The 19,539-nt window shown below is 39.1% G+C and overlaps 1 protein-coding gene across 1 annotated transcript; it reads right to left on the bottom strand.

Moving 5' to 3' along the window:
* Nucleotides 1-5,961: 5,961 nt before the first annotated feature.
* Nucleotides 5,962-8,257, bottom strand: LOC110868198 (F-box/LRR-repeat protein At4g14096-like). Its single transcript, XM_022117300.2, has 4 exons — nucleotides 8,211-8,257; nucleotides 6,704-7,893; nucleotides 6,403-6,600; nucleotides 5,962-6,279 (listed from the first exon to the last, which is right to left on the bottom strand). Exons 2-4 carry the CDS (start codon nucleotides 7,853-7,855, stop codon nucleotides 6,103-6,105), a joined length of 1,527 nt encoding a protein of 508 aa, XP_021972992.1. The 5' UTR covers nucleotides 7,856-7,893; nucleotides 8,211-8,257; the 3' UTR covers nucleotides 5,962-6,102.
* Between the last annotated feature and the right edge of the window lie 11,282 nt (nucleotides 8,258-19,539).

Raw genomic sequence — 19,539 nt, forward strand, 5'->3', positions numbered from 1 at the left:
GTAGTTATCAGGCATTTCGGCCGTGGGGGCTACCCCATGTGTATACTAGACTCGTTACCGTATCGATTGCTGACTGTAGTCATGTTTATGTGCCCTGAAAACATCAATGTCTATCATCATTGACGTGCCCCAGATCCATTAGTTCACGCCCGTCCTCTGCGGCACGGTGTGAGGCTTGTCAGACCTAAATAGCGCTATCTAACTAATGACCCGCTCGCCATTGGCCCGGCGATTAGTCGATACAAAAAAAGGAGGGACTTCGTGATAGAGTTTTAGTCTAGTACGTTTATCCGTCCATCCGGACGAGGAATCACATTCCTGAACCACTGACGTCCTACCCAAGGTAGACGAGGAATCCACGTTCCTTAACCCCGTTCCCAACCCAGGGAATCCCATGCTTTGTAAAGGGTGTGAACTCACCTTGGTTTGCTCGGCAGTTAATCACAGAAAGTCAATCAAGTCGCAAGTAGTCAATAACGTCCTAACACAGATATCACGTATAATCAGATTCGAACCAAGTAGTGCACAAATGTTCAACACGTTTGGCAAGCACGTTTAGCAGTAACAGTATTCTAAATCAACAGTAGCACATACGGTTCACAGGTTCAGTCCAATTACTTAGGCCCAAACACGTAAAAGCAGTTAACACAGAAGCCCATCAGTCTGGCCCATTAACTAAGGCCCAAAGTGTGGTCTCGAGTCGCAACCGGACTCGCAAGCATGGTCTCGAGTCATGCTGTGTGTTGATCATGGATGGTTGCGAGTCGCAACCGGTGTCGCAACCGTAGTCTCGGTTCATCATGCTAAGGTCTCGAGTCGCAACGGGACTCGTAACCTGTGGTTTCGGCTTGTCCTGTTATGGTTGCGAGTCGCAACCGCGTGGTCTCGAGTCATCACGCTGTGGTTGCGAGTCGCAACGGGTGATTGCGAGTCGGTAAGCTGTCGTTTTCAAGTTCACGTGTTGATGCAGGTGTATCAGTCCCATTAGTACAATATAATCAGGCCCAAATCCGGAAACTACCAATAGCATTCCACTAACAGTTTTCCTAATCAGGTTACTAGTCAAAGATGGATCAAAATCACAAGGGTTTTCACATTCTTAACTATCATTCAAAGTGTTCTTCACATATTCAAACATATATTCAACAAGTTCATAACATATTAACCACTTATTCACCCAAAATCATGAACAACTATCAAGATACAATTTTACTAGCATGCATCCTACTTGACAAACATATTCATTAGCCGATTTTCATAGTATAAACACCCAAACTTTTCGGATCTAATCCAAGTGCAACCAATATCATCATTCACCCTTTTTAACATACAATGAACCCATTTTCAACATCAAGCATTTATGCAAATTTCAACACATAACAAGAACATTCATGAACCGATTTCTATGTATAACTCAACAACTTAACATATTGTCACATAATCTCATACAAACATAACATGAACACACTAACATTCAACAAAACATCAAGAACACTAACCGGTTATGGGTTTCGAGGGTGTGTGAAAAGCTTCCAACCGGGTGTGTGTGAGCCGATCCAAGTCCAAAGATCCAAGAATGATGGAGTGTGTTTGTGTTCTAGAGTTTAGGAGAGAGAGAGAAGTAGGAGAGTGGGGTTCCTTGTTGTTTCGTGTCGGGTTCTCGGTTCACATATAACACGTACACATATATATACAATGCACACATAATAAAGCACATATCACATAAAGGTTCACATTATCATTAAGTTTAACCGGACAGCTAGTCACATAATGTACAAGCAAGTTACAACGAAAGGTTCTAGATTTCGAGTTGTCACATCATCCCCAAGTTGAAAGAAATTTCGTCCCGAAATTTGATGGCACTCACTGAGGAAGCTAGTCAAGTTGCATGGTTTTCCCGGTTTTCCTGGGGTGTCACACTAATATTCGCCCGTACCGTTACCCCTACTCACAAAAAACCGAGATTGAGAAGCAAGTTGAACAACTCTTGCAAGCCGAGTTTATCAGACCGAGTACCGGTCCATTTTCTAGTCGAGTTCTGTTGGTGAATGCAATTCCTGGAGAATGTGTGTTGACTACCGAGCTCTTAACAAGATCACTATCGCTGATAAGTATCCTATTCCTAATATTGATGAACTATTGGATGAACTTTATGGGGCTAAGGTTTTTTCTAAGCTGGATTTACGTTCGTGATATTATCAAATTAGAGTACGGGACCAAGACATTGCAAAGAGCCAAAGACTGCATTCAGAACTCATTCGGACCACTATGAGTTTAAAGTCATGCCTTTTGGGCTGACAAAAGCTCCTTCCACTTTTCAGGCTGTTATGAACGATTTATTTCGTCCGTTTTTATGCCAATTTATACTTGTTTTCTTCGATGATATTTTAATTTACAGCCTTAGCATGGAGCAGCATGTTCTACACCTGCAACAGACCCTGAAACTACTACAAGCGAATCAATTTTTTGCCAAGTTATCAAAATGTTGCTTCGGGCAAGCGAGGGTGGTGTTCTTAGGGCATGTTATCACATCAGCGGGGGTCCAAGTAGAACAAGAAAATATTTTGGCGGTGCAATCTTGGCCCATTCCTACAAACGTTCGGGAAGTGAGAGGGTTTCTTGGGCTGACCAGGCATTATCGGCGGTTTGTGCGAAATTATGGTTTAATTGCTCATCCTCTCACTAATCTCACAAAAAAGGATGGATTTATCTGGTCGAAAGAAGCTCTCATTACTTTTAACAAACTGAAACAAGCGCTGCTGTCCACCCCGATCTTCCGTTTACCTGATTTTTCCAAGACTTTTGTTGTCGAGTGTGATGCTTCATCAGACGGAGTGGGAGCTATATTGTCTCAAGAAGGTCATTCAGTAGCTTTATTTTAGCAAGGGTTTTTCTCCTTCTAACCGTTTCAAATCGGCCTATGATCGGGAGTTACTAGCCTTGGTATTGGCTGTGCAAAAATGGAACCATTACTTACTTGGTCGTCATTTCGATATTCGCACCGACCATTAAACTCTAGAATTTTTATTGGAACAAAGGATTACCACAAGGGAGCAGCAACGGTTACTACTGAAACTTATGCCCTATGACTTCACGATTACCCATCGAGCAGACAAAGAAAACAAAGGCGCCGATGCCCTATCTCGTCGACCACATTTCAGCGAGCTACTCACTATCACGGTTCCGTATTGTGTAGAATTCACAGAGATTAGAAATGGCCTAACAGAAGATCCTTTTACTAATGCATTGTTGCAGCAAGTTGCAGCCGATCCATCTTCTGTCCCTGGTTATTCGCTGGTCAATCAGCTCCTATTCTACAAAGGCAGGTTGGTAGTCCCAGATATAACCACCCTTAAGCTAAAGTTGTTGCAAGAAGCGCATGATACTCTGGTGGGTGATCATGGCGGGTTCTTAAAAACTATGAAACGACTCTTTGCTCAATATTACTGGCCCCACATGAAACAAGAAGTTTGCAGGTATGTTCAGCAGTGTTTGGCATGCCAACAGCAAAAGTATCAAACTTTATCACCTGCCGGTTTGCCACAGCCCTTACCCATTCCTACCCAGATTTGGGAGGATCTTTCTATGGATTTCATTGTGGGATTGCCCATGTCAAATCGGTCTGATACGATTTTAGTGGTGGTGGATCGTCTCAGCAAATACGCCCATTTCATTGGTCTTTCGCATCCATTCACAACAAAAGGGGTGGCATACATCTTTTGTAAGGAGATCGTGCGACTACATGGTTTTCCTGTGTCTATTGTGTCTGACCGAGATGTGGTTTTCATTAGTAATTTCTAGAAGGAATTATTCCGCCCGAGTCAGACGAAACTACAGCTAAGTACCAGCCACCACCCGCAGACAGATGGCCAAACGGAGGTGCTGAATCGATGTCTTGAAGCCTATTTACGTTGTTTTGCCCATGAGCAACCCACCAAATGGAGTGCTTATTTAGCTTGGGCAGAATACTCATATAATACCGGCTATTACACCTCTGCGGGTACCACGCCGTTTCGAGTGGTTTATGGCAGAGAACCACCATCTTTATTGCCATATGTTAATGGGGAAACAAAAAATGCAGCTCTGGAACAACAGCTCCTTGATAGAGACATGTTAAAACTTCTTCGTAGCAATTTACAAAAAGCCCAAGATCGTATGAGGAATCAAGCTAATACTAAACGAAGAGATCAGACTTATAAGGTTGGTGACTCTGTTTTCTTAAAAATCCAGCCTTATCGACAGAAAAGCTTAGCTAAACGACGTTATGAGAAGTTATCTCCCAGGTTCTTTGGCCCATATCGTATCAAACGTGTAATTGGTCCTGTTGCATATGAAGTGGACTTGCCCCTTGATGCTCGCATTCACCCTGTGTTCCATGTATCGATGCTCAAACCTGCATATGGGCCTTCAATTTCTGCCCCGAGCAGTCCATTACCAATTACTAAAGACTGGGAAATCGACTTACAGCCAAGTACTGTCATTGCTCATCGCTGGATTTCTGAGGCAGGTCAACGGGTGCCAGAGTTATAAATTACTTGGTGCAATCGTCCCATCGAAGAGGCCACATGGGAGTCCTATGATCTGTTTGCTGACCAATTTCCAAACTTTCGCCTTGAGGACAAGGCTTTTTACGAGGAGGGAAGTAATGATACAGCTCTGATAAAGGTTTATACAAGGAGACATACGAAAAGGGTCGAATCGAATGAAATGGGTCAGCTCAATTTGGTGTTTGGTTATTGGGTAGACCCACTGGGTCAGAATATCTACGAGATACTGGAGTGGTGGGGAGCGGTTAACAAGCACAATTTCAGGAGCAGTTAATTGGAAAAGATGTTTTGGCAGGCTTTGTTACTTCGTTATTTTCATTCTAGTTTTTTTATCAACTTAATTTCGTATTGTACTCGAGATTTTGCCCATCTCGAATCGGGCCAGTTGTTTCAATTCAATCAAATCGCATGCTATTTTATTTAGATATATCAATCTCCTTCATTTCTTGATTTGGTTTCTTGCAAAATGGGTGAATGATAGTTTGATATTTTTTAGTTCTGTTTCAAGCAACTTATAGTTTTTTTTTCTTTTGAACGGCCGACTTATAGTTTAACTACTGTAACATTATCTTTAATGCTAGTCGGTCACACTTAGAGCTGGTGAATAGGATGAAACGAAACTACCTTAATCCTCCTAAGTACTTATGTTCTATATATAAGATGGATTGATGTGATTAGTGTAAGCAAAATGTCCCTTAAATAACAATTTGTAAACTTTTTCACTAAAATATTTGTTCAACTTCCATCAAAGTGAAACTTTCTCAAGCTGAAAAAGAACTTGTTAACATAGATTTATTATTTATTATGATTTTACTATTATTATTTGATAAACTATAGCTTGAGTAAATGTATGAAATCCTGATTCTATATTAAAAGGTATTAATTTTAGATAATAAGTGTTTTGGATCAAGCCAACCTATCTCAACCGATACAAAATAAAATGTTACATACTGACCCGAACGACCCGACCCATTCTTTTTGCCACCTCTAGTTCAAGTTTGCTAAACCAAAATTTCAAAAACTGGTTAAAGGAAAGACAATAAAGGCTCAAATTTGGGACACAACAAGGCAAGAAAACTAGAAAAGTATAGAGCGGTAACTGCTATAATTACTTTGCAAGAGACATGTATAATATAAACTTTTTATATAATAGTCATGTTGAGAAAGCATTTTAAACCTAACAGAGATATAAAATATAATTTGCAAGAAAGCAATGGCTGCACAAGAAGCTAATTATTAGATATAACTGCTATAATTATCATATTAGTCAGTTGAAACTTTTATTTTTCTAATTGACCCGTTTAAACTGTTACCCAACCAACTTGCTTGTTTTGCCGGGCCAAGTAAATAAGAACTGGAGCTATGTAATCTGAACAATCAGTAATGAAGCAAAAGCTCTCAAAGTAAATAGTCATGATTCAAAACATCACTACATATTAAATATCAAAAAGTAGCATTCTTATGACAGGTTAACTGCAATTTGTTCAAATTTATCAGTTTTCACTAATAACTTCCCTACCTTAGTCTTGACTGATAAGACTTCTAAATTAGCTCATTAAAAAGGTGTACCTTCTTCCTTTATGAAGCTAATTGCTTTTCCTTCACGAGGTGACGCCATTGACAACGACTTCAAGTCCATCAAGTGCTTTTGGGCTTCGGAAGAGGAAGGCGACACAATCTGAATTTTGGTATGGCCTTGATCTACTTGTTCAAGCAGTTTCTTGTATGTAAACTGCAGAAAAATAACAAATAGAAAAGATAATATCACTACATAATTGTGGTATATAAACAGGATCTAAACAACGTTGAAGTGCAATAAAGAATACTGAATAAGTCATCAAATAATAAGTCTCACCTCGACAACATCACTTTGTTCTTCAAAAGGAACGGATGATCTTAAAGTTAGAGAACGAGGACGGCAACACCAAAGTACAACGTTTACAAAAGCAACATGAGCTGATGATTCTTCACTGGTGTCTAGTTTTAGCTCAACATGCTCGAGTTCATAAGGTGGCAATTCAATCGCCTTTAGCTTCTCTAACTCTGTGAAGGTCTGCAAGACAATCGGAGTGAGTATACACTTTGTTGAGACATTAATAATTTATATGATTGTTCACAACAAGGTAATTCATAAAAGATTTATCAAAGAAACTAACCTGACTATGGAAAGCATTAATATACAAGTTCAAAACTTTGAACCCATTTTGCTTGTCCAAAAGTCGCCTTAACTTCTGGAAACAAAGTCCGGATGTATAACCATTGGGATAACATTGCATAGATGCTTTCAAATGGGTTGAATGCATTGCCGTATGCCAGGTAGAATAAGAACCACAAGGGTAAGAAAAGAAAACTAAATTGGGTGTAATGAACTCAATATCTTCGAAATCACACATTGAATGTAACATGAATGTCCTTAAGGAAGGGCTTGACAACTTGAGGATGTTGCAATTATAATTAATAGCCAAATACAAATTTTCAATGAAGGGGAAACTGGATACAAAGTCAGCAAAACTCAAGTATGGTGAAAGACACCCAAAGTAAGACACTGTTGTTAGGTTTTTGCATGAAGCCAAGTTCATTCGTGGTGCCCCTATATCATCCTCATCTTCCATCGTAAGACTAGATAGATTTGGAGCTTCAATATCTATTCTCTCAAGTGGAGTGTCATATATAATTCTAAGTTTTTGAAGATTTTGATGGCCATAAACACAAACTCTTTTGAAACCACTACAACCGTCAATATCGAGTACTTGTAGAAGAGGACAACTAGTGGCGAGATACGTGATCACTTCATCATTTAAGGGGACCATTATAAGTTTCAACTGGATCAAAGATTTAAAGTTGATAGCATCAAGCATCAATGAAGAAGGTAAGTCACAGTCACATATGGTCAAAGATTCTAATACGGAAACAGATAAGAGTATGTTAGGCAAACGGTACTTTGGAAAATCTAATGACGAGTAGGTAAAACTTATCACCAACTCTCTGACGCCATTCTTAAGAACTAATTCAAGGCATCTGTTAACAACATCTAACTCTGCAGACTCCTGGATTTCTGTATAGAGCAAGAACGTGTGTGCGGTGAGATTATGATGGCAAAATCTAGAGGTGGCATACTCAACATACTTGAAAAAACTTTCTCGAGTTCTAAAATAACGGATATTGAAATCTAAAAAGGGGAAAGAAGCGGTTAGATTAAACCAGGACTTGGACAATACACTCATTCGAACAAGCTCTGCAGGAGTATTCTTAAGAAAGGAGAGAATGTGATGAACAATAGATTCAGGAAGGTGTGAAATCCGATCCATCTCTCCAATTCCACTAGCAGCTAGGGTTTCCAACAAAACTGAAAGAACAAATATAAAATTCTCTGAATATAAAGACAATGATAGTGAAACTATAATTCATAACAGTGTGGTGCTCTATGTGGCATTTCATCAAACATGTGGTGTGCAAAACCAAACTCGAGAATCCTAGAGACATTAATTAAGTCCAATGAAATTGGAAACAATCAACAGAAATCTTTTTTTAATTAAAACCATGCTGTAAACAATAATATCCACATGAAAAGGAAACGAAATTGAAAGAATTATACAAACCGTGAAACAAAACGACTGATAATCAAAGATCAAATTGACATTTTGGGGAGATTAGAGTACTCACCTTTATCGCTTTGCAGGAGACGATCGATCTCTCTAAAACAAAACAGAAAACCCTTTTTTCACTTTGGAGAATATAATGTCGTATTTATATATATATTTTTAACTAGTCTAAGTACCCGTGTAACACACGGGTGACTAAACATGAAAACTAAGTCGTTTAAAATTGTGAAGTAAAAATTATAATTTTATATACGTTGAGATATTAACAAAAATGTTAGAGAGTACACGAAATAATTGAAATACATAAATAGAAAAAAAAAATCACAACTCATTGAACATCTCTTTATAAATAATGTTAGTTGTTTTATTAGTCGGTTTACCGTCGTTGTCAATTATTAGTAGCTTTACTCCATCTCGTGTTTTAACCCTTGATAAAGAAATAAACAAAATTTTAACCGGCAATAATATCAAAACCATTTTCATATCGTTTTAAGAAAAAAATACCTTAAATCACTCCGGTGTGTTTAGAATCCATTATATAATATACATAAGTGTGTAAAATCACATATTATACATTAAATAAGGAAAAAAAAATTAAAGTAAAATTATAACTCACAAACATAAATAAGCCACTCACCACACATCAAGCTTGTGAAAGCAAGTGGTTAAAAGTTTACTCATTCAACAATTCTTTTTAAAAAAAATTGGACACTTTTTAAACTTTATATCATTCGATAATTCACACAATTTTTTAAACTTTACTCATTCGATAGTTCTTTTAAAATTTTTAGACAATTCATAGGTAAATAGGTTAAAACTGTGAACTCCATCTACACACATCAAACTTGTGAAAGCCAAAAGGGGCTACCTTCGATCCAATTTTTAATATAGCAAATTACTTGAAAATAAAATAACATTGAAGACCAATCAAATAAATCTTTTAAAATAGCAAATTACCTGCAAAAGCACCAATCATAGCATTCTCAAGGTCGCTAAGATCGAGGCTTCTACAACTATAATTGACACTATCATTTGTCATGTTCCTTGTATACCCCTTTTCCAAAAAAAATTAACACATGCTTGCTGATCTCCACTCACCAACTGTTTACAACAAATAAAATATATCATCATCATACTGAGTATATCCCACCAATAGCAAAGTTAAGGTAGAGTCTGAGGAGGGTGAACAAATAAAATATATACATTTAGAATTAATTAATTAATAATTAATAACAAACATAAAACTTTATAACATTATTTTTGCCCAATCAAAGGAGACAAATTTATTTAAGAACCTCACAAACTCCATCTTAGCCAGAAGCTAAGATAGAGCATACAACCCCAAAAAACACAAAAATAAACGTACATAACCCAAAAAAAATAATAATAATGCTAAAAACCCGCAGGAACGTCACAAACCAACATCAAAATTGCTCCAGCTATTCAAGGACAGACCCACACTTTGACGCGTCTGCATCTTCCAAATGGTCATCAAGAATAGAGTTTTCCTCTAACAAAACTTTTGCATCAGGACATACTTTTCCTCTAAAAACCTTGTCATTTCGACACATACACATCTTCCAAATGGTCATTAAGAAAAACACTTAGATAATAGGGTTCTCCTTTGCTGGTTTGTTCATTTTAAGAGCATGCTCCAACATATCGCTGTAGCACTTATACAACCTGCAAGTAAATGATCTGCAGTCTCCTCTCGTATACCATACATGGGACATTTCCCATCTCAACGGCCCTCGCCACAAGGTCCATAGCCGTTGGAATCTTGCCGTTGTCCACTGTCTGAACAAAACAACTAACTTTTGGAACTGAAATCTTATTCCAGTAGAACCTGTTATGACCCGTATTATTATTTGGACTCCTAGGAAAATAAAATCTAATTTGTTTTAATGTGAACTCCGCCAACATTCATCAGTACAGCCAACCCAACCTGTCCAACTCGTCCTTAAGATGCGTAATGTCACACCCCCAAAATCCACCCGCGGAGTACCACCACTTGGAGGCGTGACATGACCAGGATCAAGCCACCAATCATATCGAACATAATAAGTAATAATAAACGTAAGTGTATATCAACCCACAATATGAAAGGTGTTCAAATAACATAGTTTAAGTAGCGGAAGCATAGTATAAAATCCAACGTAACTAATAAGTTTTCAACTGTCATAAGTGTTTATCAAAACGTCCATGATCCATGTCCACAACGACTGTGCCTCCCGTGCAAGCTCCATGTATACCTAAGGTCCTGCAAGGCATGTAACAGAGAGTCAACAACTAGTTGAGCGAGTTCACAGTTGGTTGTTAAGTTATAGTAATAGTATTGTAAACCGTATGTTTGTTTAGTGGATCATGTTTCGTATGCACTTGTATCGCAGCCCTCTAGGCATGTTTGCGAAGATTAGTGGGAATTTCCCAAGTATTCTAGACTAGGTATATTTGTATCGCAGCCCACCCGGCATGTGTGCGAAGTTTAGTGTTTGGTTCGCAGCCATTCCAGGCATGTGTGCGAAGATTAGTTCTATTATCGCAGCCATTCCCGGCGTGTGTGCGAAGAGGAGTATTTGTATCACTAGTCTAGCAGTATTTATCAACAACATCCCTCTCCCGAGGCCTAAAGTACGTAATCCCGATAATGCCTTAAGTATAAGAAATCTTCCAAACCCATTCCCGACCCTGGGAACCCCATGCCTTGGTAAGAGTGTGAACTCACCTTGGTTTGCTCGGCAGATACACAGAAGGTCAAGTCTAGCTGCTAGTGGTCAACCACGTCCTAACATGGTTACCATACAAGTCAGGTTTTGGTTTCGAGTAGTGCACATAAGTATCACATAAGCTAGCAGATTAAGAACACGCATTGATCATAGCTAACACATAATGCACGTTAATATATTAGTAGACATAACATCTGATACTTGTACGATCCAAAGGTAAAGCCCAATAAACAGGCGGCCCAACATGTTGTGCGTTCAGCACAGCCTTGTGCGATCCACAACATGTTGTGCGATTCAGTTAAACTCCCGGCCCAACTAGTCCAAAGCCCAAACATAAAATACGCGGCCCAATCTAATAACATGTAAAAGTCTTGTGCGATCCGGATGAGATTGTACGATCCGGATGGCTTGTGCGATCCAACCGACTTGTGCGATCCATTTTGGGTTGTGCGATTGGAACAAGTCCAGCCCAACCTGTCTACCTGGCCCAATCCGTTAAACAACTTGTGCGATCCAATAATCTTGTACGACTGAGGACCCCTTGTGCGACTGACCAACTTGTGCGAATGGACTTCTTGTGCGATTAGTTATAACATTCCAAAAATCATGCACATCAGTTACAATTTCAATCAATTCGTTTGACCAACTAAATAACTTCCATATTTACAATTATCAATTAACAGTTTCCCTTCAAGCCAATATTCGATCAAACAAGGGTTATTATCATGAAATTCATATGAACCCTAACCGGTTCATCATATTAACCATGCATAGTAATCTAACAGATTCAAGGTCTCGTTTACTAACATGCATCCTAGCTAGCAATATCCAAATACACTTTCATGGAAACCGATTACACACAAACAGTTCTAGATCATCATCATACAAATCCAACTCCTATGAACACTTTCAAACGTACATGTGAGCCGATTATTATGATCATCAACATTAACAGTTTACCTCTCTAAATCCTCATGTAAATCATACATACCACAACATCATGCAACAACCAATCAATAATCATAACACTAACCGGTTAGAGGTGAGGACAAGGATGGATATGAACACAAAAAGCTTCGAGGGGGAGAGGTGTTGCCGTCGGCTTCACGAGAGAGAAGGAGAGCGTGTAGGGTTTGTGTGTGTAAAATGTTTTGCAACTAATGAGGAGTATACCCCTACCTCCTAGTGTTATGCGTGCAATTGAAGTGGGCCGAACCCATCATGGGCTGCCCTTGATCCGAATACAAAGAGTAAGGCCCGAATGGGCTTGTGCGATTGGGTGAGTCTTGTGCGGTTTGGGCTCGTTTAATACAAACATTCAATACACACAACACATAATCATAACATTCAATTAATAAAAAAATTCACGTAATTACATAATGTTGCACAAAGATAGGTTCGAAATACGAGTTGTCACATTATCCCCAACTTAAAAGAAATTTCGTCCCGAAATTTGGTACGTACTCACTGAGGAAGCTAGTTAAGTTGCATGGTTTTCTTGGGGTGTCACATCCTTCCCCCGTTGATCTGGAATTTCATCCCGAAATTCCGTGGTAGCTTCAGCCTCAGTAGTGGTTGTACTATTCGCAAACAATTGGGGGTACTTCTGTTTCATTTGATCTTCTCGTTCCCAGGTGAACTCTGGGCCACGACGGGAGTTCCAACGAACTCGAACAAGAGGGATTCTCGTGTTCTTGAGGACCTTAACATCCCGGTCCGTGATTTCAACTGGTTCCTCGACGAAGTGTAACTGTTCGTCGATAGTGAGCTCCTTCAAAGGAACTATGAGGGTCTCATCTGACAGACACTTCTTCAGATTCGACACGTGAAAGACGTTGTGAACTGCACCGAGTTCTGCTGGTAGGTTTAGTTTGTAGGCCACTTTGCCTATTCTTTCTATGATCTCGAATGGTCCGACATACCGCGGATTGAGTTTACCCCGTTTACCAAAACGAACCACACCCTTCCAGGGTGAGACTTTGAGTAGCACTCGATCCCCAACTTGAAACTCGAGTGGTTTCCTGCGCTTATCAGCGTAACTTTTCTGACGGTCACGAGCCACCGTCATGCATTGCCGTATCTGTGCAATCCATTCAGTAGCATCAACTACCATTTCTGGTCCTGTGATTTGACTATCCCCCACCTCTGCCCAACAGAGAGGTGACCGACATTTACGTCCGTACAATGCCTCGAATGGAGCGGCTTGGATGCTGGTATGGTAACTGTTATTGTACGAGAACTCCACTAAAGGGAGATGCTTTTCCCAGCTGTTGCCGAAATCGATAACACATGCCCGAAGCATGTCTTCTAAGGTTTGAATCGTGCGCTCAGACTGTCCATCCGTCTGAGGGTGATAAGCTGTGCTCATGTCTAATCGAGAGCCAAAAGATTTGTGCATCGCTTGCCACAGTTCTGAAGTGAATCGTGCATCGCGATCCGAAATGATAGAGGTGGGCACCCCGTGCCTCGAGACCACTTCCTTCAAGTAGATGTCTGCTAATGTGGAGAACTTGTCCGTTTCTTTGATTGCCAAGAAATGAGCAGACTTTATGAGTCGATCGACGATCACCCAAATAGTATCGTTCCCACGCTGGGATCTAGGTAGGCCAGTAATGAAATCCATGGAAATTTCCTCCCATTTCCACTGTGGTATCTTGGGTTGCTGAAGTAGGCCTGATGGTTTCTGGTATTCCAACTTGACTCTCGCGCAAGTCAAACACTTGCCGACGTAAGTTGCAATGTGGGTCTTCATGCTAGGCCACCAATACGTAGTTCTGAGATCGTGGTACATTTTATCCGAACCTGGATGTACCGAGTTGTCACAGCCCCCGATCCCTAGTTTCCGGGGAACGGGCGGTCGTGAGCCAGTTTCGGTGGTATCACGTTTATTTATTCAATTTGGCAGCGGAAATTTTCATCAGGACCGTAGTTAGGAAATGTTAAATCAGAGTAAACCACCTCGTTTAATAATATTAAACATATGGGTAAAACCCAAGTTTTCAATACACACGTTTCATAGGAATGAATCCTATTTATTTATTAAAAACATCTCTTTTGTTCTTAGGTAACTTTATTGCCACTTTTCCAAGCCTTCAGTGCTGTCCAGCTGGCTTCTATTTGGCTTTCACATATTGTTACCTGAAACGCGTTTTAAAAACATTTTGTCAGTGGGAAATACTGGTGAGTGAATCCCAGTTTAATCAAGTTTATATAAAAACAATTTCACAGTGAACAGTATTGAGGGCGCATCCGCAATTACATTTGTTTCCAAGTTATATCAATTACCACCACACGGTAATGTCGTTCCGACTTATGGTCATGTTACTCCTTTACCAGGTGGTAACAAATTTTGTATACAAAACCCAAAATTTACCGACTGTAATTGTATTCTTACAAATACTCAATAACTGCTTTGTATATATTTAATTTAGTGAGGTTTTGTAAAAACATTTAACAAAAAGAGGATTACTCACATTGCTGTCTTAGGTTATTCTTTAGGGTTTCCTGGTGAATATCTATAAATTACACAAATGCACGTGTGTTAGTACAATAACCCTTTTTAACATTAGTAATACCCTCCCCGAGACGGCATTCCAACGACTACGTCGGGCAGAACCACGACAGCCGTTACGGAACCCTAGATCAATCGGGCAGCGTATCTAATACGTCTCCAGGGGTTATAATACTTACATCGTAGCAGAACCTCGCTAATTTAGGGGGTATAATGCCCGGGTATAGTAACGCCACTACAGAAAATTAAGAAAGAAAGAAAGAAATGAGCGAACAGACTGAGGCCCGTTGCCCTCTTTATATAGGGCTGTAATCGCGTCTCCACGCGGCCCGCGTTAAGTAAGGCTAACCCTTACGCGGCCCGCGTCAACCTCCGGTCAACGTATAGCTTTGCCCGGTCATCAACTAGGTTCGACACGATGTTGACACGTGTCAGCTCAGGGTCGTGCCACAATTCAGGACACTCGCGGCCCGCATTAACTTAAACGAACACGTACGCGGCCCGCATGAGCTAAAGAATTCAGCGGAGTCCAGTTACATCCTAACGCGGCCCGCGTTAAGTTGAGGTGAAGTCATACGCGGCCCGCCTCAACTTAAGATTTAGAGTTTTTAATTTATTTTATGTATTATATTCTACTTTGGGCTCGGTTTTCACATACGGGGTGCATATAAAAACATATTGAGACATTTTAAAATATATTAGGGTGTCGAAAATTTATGAGGGTGTCAGTTTTACCGAGGGTTGTTATATCCTCCCTACCTTGTTTTAGAGCTCATCCTCGAGATCTACTGAAACAAGTGTGGATATTTCTTTTGCATTTCTGATTCAAGCTCCCATGTGTATTCAGGTCCTCTTTTGGAGTCCCACTTTACTTTGACCAGAATTAATCTCTTATGCTTGATATTTTTAATTTTCATATCTTCAATTTGTAGAGGCCTATCTACAAATTTGAGTTGTTCATTAACCTCTATATCCTTGAGAGGTACTACGAGTGATTCATCAGCTAGACACTTTTTGAGATTAGATACATGAAATACATCATGTATTCCTGCCATTTCCTCTGGCAGTTGTAGCTGATAGGCTACAGGTCCTATTCTTTTAAGAATTTTGAAAGGTCCAATATACCTGGGACTAAGCTTTCCTCTTTTAATGAATCTTACCACTTCTTTCCAAGGAGAGACTTTTAATAATACTCTATCTCCTACTTGAAATTCTAATGGTTTGCGTCTGTTATCAGCATAGCTCTTTTGTCGATCACGTGATGCTTTCAGTCGTTCTTTGATTTGAATGATTTTGTCAGTTGTTTCTTGTACTATTTCAGGTCCAGATAATTGTTTTTCCCCAATTTCTGCCCAACAGACTGGGGTTCTGCACTTTCGTCCATAAAGTGCTTCGAATGGTGCAGCATTGATACCGGTGTGATAACTGTTATTATAAGAAAATTCTATTAAAGGTAAGTGTTCGTCCCAATTACCTCCGAAATCAATTACATAAGCTCTAAGCATGTCTTCCATCGTCTGGATTGTCCTTTCGCTTTGCCCGTCTGTTTGAAGATGATAAGCTGTGCTTAAATTCAACTTGGTTCCCATTGCTTTTTGGAAACTTGATCAAAAATGAGAAGTAAAACGGCTATCTCTATCGGAAACAATTGATAAAGGAATGCCATGTAAAGAAAAGATTTCTTTTACATACAATTTGGCTAATTGTTCCATACTAAAGGTTTCCTTCATTGGTAAGAAATGAGCTGATTTGGTTAGCCTATCTACAATCACCCAGATTGTATTATTACCTTTTCTTGTTTTGGGTAATTTGGTAACAAAATCCATTGTTATCAATTCCCATTTCCAGACTGGCATTTCTAATTGTTGTAACAATCCTGAGGGTTTCTGATGTTCAGCTTTAACTTGTGAGCAAATTAAACATTTAGAAACATAGGCTGCTACATCCTTTTTCATTCCTATCCACCAGAAATTTTTCCTTAAATCCTCGTACATTTTATTACCTCCTGGATGCATCGTATATTTAGACTTATGAGCTTCTTCTAATATACGGTGACGTAAATTTCCTAATTTAGGTATCCACATTCTCTTTTTATGGAATCTCCAAATTCCATCTGTTCCTTGTTCTAATTCCTTAATCATTCCTTTTAATCTTTCAGTATCCTCCTTGGTTACTGATTCTTGTGCTTTTCTAATCTGATCGTTTAAATCTACTTGTAGATTTAATTTAAGAGAACGTACCCTTTTTGGCTTTTCGTGATACTTTCGACTTAAAGCATCAGCCACCACATTGGCTTTTCCTGTATGATACTGGATATCACAATCATAATCACTAAGTAACTCCATCTATCGTCTTTGCCTCATATTCAGTTCTTTTTGCCCGAAGACATATCTTAAACTTTTATGATCTGTAAAAACGGTAAACTTACTACCATAAAGGTAATATCTCCAAATCTTAAGGGCAAAAATTATAGCTCCTAATTCCAAATCATGGGTTGAATAATTTTCTTCATGACTCTTAAGTTGTCTGGAGGCATAAGCTATAACCTTTTGACGTTGCATTAATACACATCCATATCCTAACTTTGAAGTGTCACAAAAGACTACAAAGTCTTCATTTCCTTCTGGTAACGCTAATATGGGTGTATGGGTTAATCTTTGCTTAAGGATTCTAAAGGCTTCTTCTTGTTTTGGTCCCCATTCAAATTTAACAGATTTACAGGTTAACTTTGTTAAAGGGATGGCTATTCTAGAAAAATCTCGGATAAATCTTCTATAATAACCGGCCAATCCTAAGAAACTTCTAACCTCAGTTGGTGACTCTGGGGTTTTCCATTTGGTAATTGCCTTGATCTTTGTTAGATCTACATGAATTCCTTCATGGTTAACTAAATGTCCAAGGAATTGCACCTGTTCTAACCAAAATTCACACTTTGAAAACTTAGCATAAAGCTTTTCTTTTCTCAATAAACTTAAAAGTAATTGCAAATGCTTTGCATGCTCCTCTTTACTTTTAGAGTAAATTAGAATATCATCTATGAAGACAATTATGAATTTATCCAAATATGGCTTACATATTCGGTTCATCATGTCCATAAATGCAGCTGGGGCATTGGTTAAACCAAATGGCATGACAGTAAATTCATAATGACCATACCTTGTTCTGAATGCGGTTTTAGGAATGTCCTCTTCCTGTACCTTTAATTAATGATATCCTGATCTTAAATCGATTTTCGAGAAAAATCGAGCTCCCTGAAGTTGATCGAACAAATCATCGATCCTCGGTAATGGATACCGATTCTTAATCGTGACTTTGTTTAATTCACGGTAGTCAATGCACATACGCATTGATCCGTCCTTCTTTTTAACGAATAAAATCGGTGCTCCCCATGGTGATGAGCTTGGCTGTATAAATCCCTTCTCCAACAATTCGTCTAATTGTTTCTTCAGTTCTTGCATTTCAGCGGGTGCCAAACGATAAGGTGCTTTGGCAATTGGTGTTGTTCCTGGTGGCAGGTGAATTCTGAATTCAACTTCCCTGTCAGGTGGTAGTCCTGGCAATTCTTCTGGAAAGACATCTGAAAACTGGGATACTACTGGAATGTCTTTTAATTCTTTTCCTTTCGTGTTAGTGATTATAGAAATCAAATACACTATAGATCCTTTCCTTATATAACTTGCAGTTTTCATCACAGAGATGAATTTAGTGGATCTAGATGGTTTATCTCCTTTAATTGTGATCTTTTCACCTCTTGGTGATTTTATCTGTATTGACTTTTGATCACATAAGATATTTGCTTTATTGGCTATTAACCAATCCATTCCTAACACGATATCAAATCCTACTAGATTCATTGGGTGAAGGTTTGCAATAAATTTTTGATTAAAAATTTCTATTCTTGCTCCTTGCAAGACTTCAGAAATCTTAACGGTTTCTCCATTTGCTGTTTCCACTAGACATTCTTGTGGTAGTTTAGTTAATGATTGATTTAGGAGTTTGCAAAATGAAGTATTAATAAAACTTTGGTTGGCACCAGAGTCAAATAATACTTTAGCAAAAATATCATTAACTAAAAACGTACCAGCAATGACGTCCGGAATTAGTCTAGCTTCGTCTGCAGTTAGAACGAATGCTCTAGCATTTTTAGCGTTCTTGTTGTTTGCAGCTGGGGCTAACTTTGGACAGTTTGGCTTGATATGACCTTTTTCTCCACAATTGAAGCACATTCCATTAGTTGGTTTTCTTCTGCATGTCTCCTCCTTATGTCCTGGTGCTTTGCAGAAATTGCAGTAAGTAGAGCATTTTCCAGAATGTTTCTTCTTGCAGGCTTTGCAGTATGGTGCAGAGATAGAACCTATATTCCTACGGTTAGAATTCCCAGAACGGAATTCTTGAGTAAGCTTTTGGGTTAGGTTTCTCCTCTGATCTTCTTCTCTAGTTCTCACTAGTTCATCAGTCAAGGTATTGGCTAGTTCTACAGCTTCCTCTATGGTTTGGGGTCTAGCTGCCTTGACTACATGTCTAATCTCTCCAATTAATCCCCAGATGTAACGGGAGATTAACACTGGTTCAGGTGATACAAGGGTAGGTACTATCCTAGCATATTCAAAGAATGTGGTAGTGTAACCCTTACTGTCTACCCCGACCATTCTAAGATTCAGAAATTTATTTGCTATTTGTTCCTTTTCATTAGGAGGGCAGAATTTCCTTTCTACCATATTTTTGAATTCCTCCCATTCCATGTTATAAATTCTATCACTTCCTCTTGACTGGAGGATAGTGTTCCACCATTCTAAGGCTGCGTTTTTAAACAGATTTGAAGCAAACATTATCTTATCTTCTTCAGAACACTTGCTTATTTTCAGAACGGCCTCAGTTTTCTCTATCCAGCGTAGGGCTGCAATGGGTCCTTCATTGCCCGAGAATTCTATTGGTTTACAGGACCAGAATTCTTTGTAAGAACAACCATGTGGCATGGTTCTTCTTCTTTTGGGAACGGGCGCTTGAAGTACGGGTCCATTGTTCACGCTGTTTTCCAGTTCACTGGGTCGTTTACTGCTATGCTTACTTTTATTATTTGCTTCTTGAACTGTTTGAATAATAAATGGCATTGCATCTATAATTCCTTGTGCCACTATGTGTTGAACGGCACT

This window comes from Helianthus annuus, chromosome 7 (genome assembly GCF_002127325.2).
Source record: "Helianthus annuus cultivar XRQ/B chromosome 7, HanXRQr2.0-SUNRISE, whole genome shotgun sequence".
NCBI lineage: Eukaryota > Viridiplantae > Streptophyta > Magnoliopsida > Asterales > Asteraceae > Helianthus > Helianthus annuus.

What these genes read in the sequence shown, in the direction of transcription:
- LOC110868198 (XM_022117300.2), bottom strand. Translation starts at nt 7,855, where the DNA reads ATGGATCGGATTTCACACCTTCCTGAATCTATTGTTCATCACATTCTC. An exon ending in TTAATGCTTTCCATAGTCAG is followed by an intron (nt 6,601 to 6,703) that starts GTTAGTTTCTTT and finishes ATTGTCTTGCAG; the next exon opens with ACCTTCACAGAGTTAGAGAA. An exon ending in AACAAAGTGATGTTGTCGAG is followed by an intron (nt 6,280 to 6,402) that starts GTGAGACTTATT and finishes ATTTTTCTGCAG; the next exon opens with TTTACATACAAGAAACTGCT.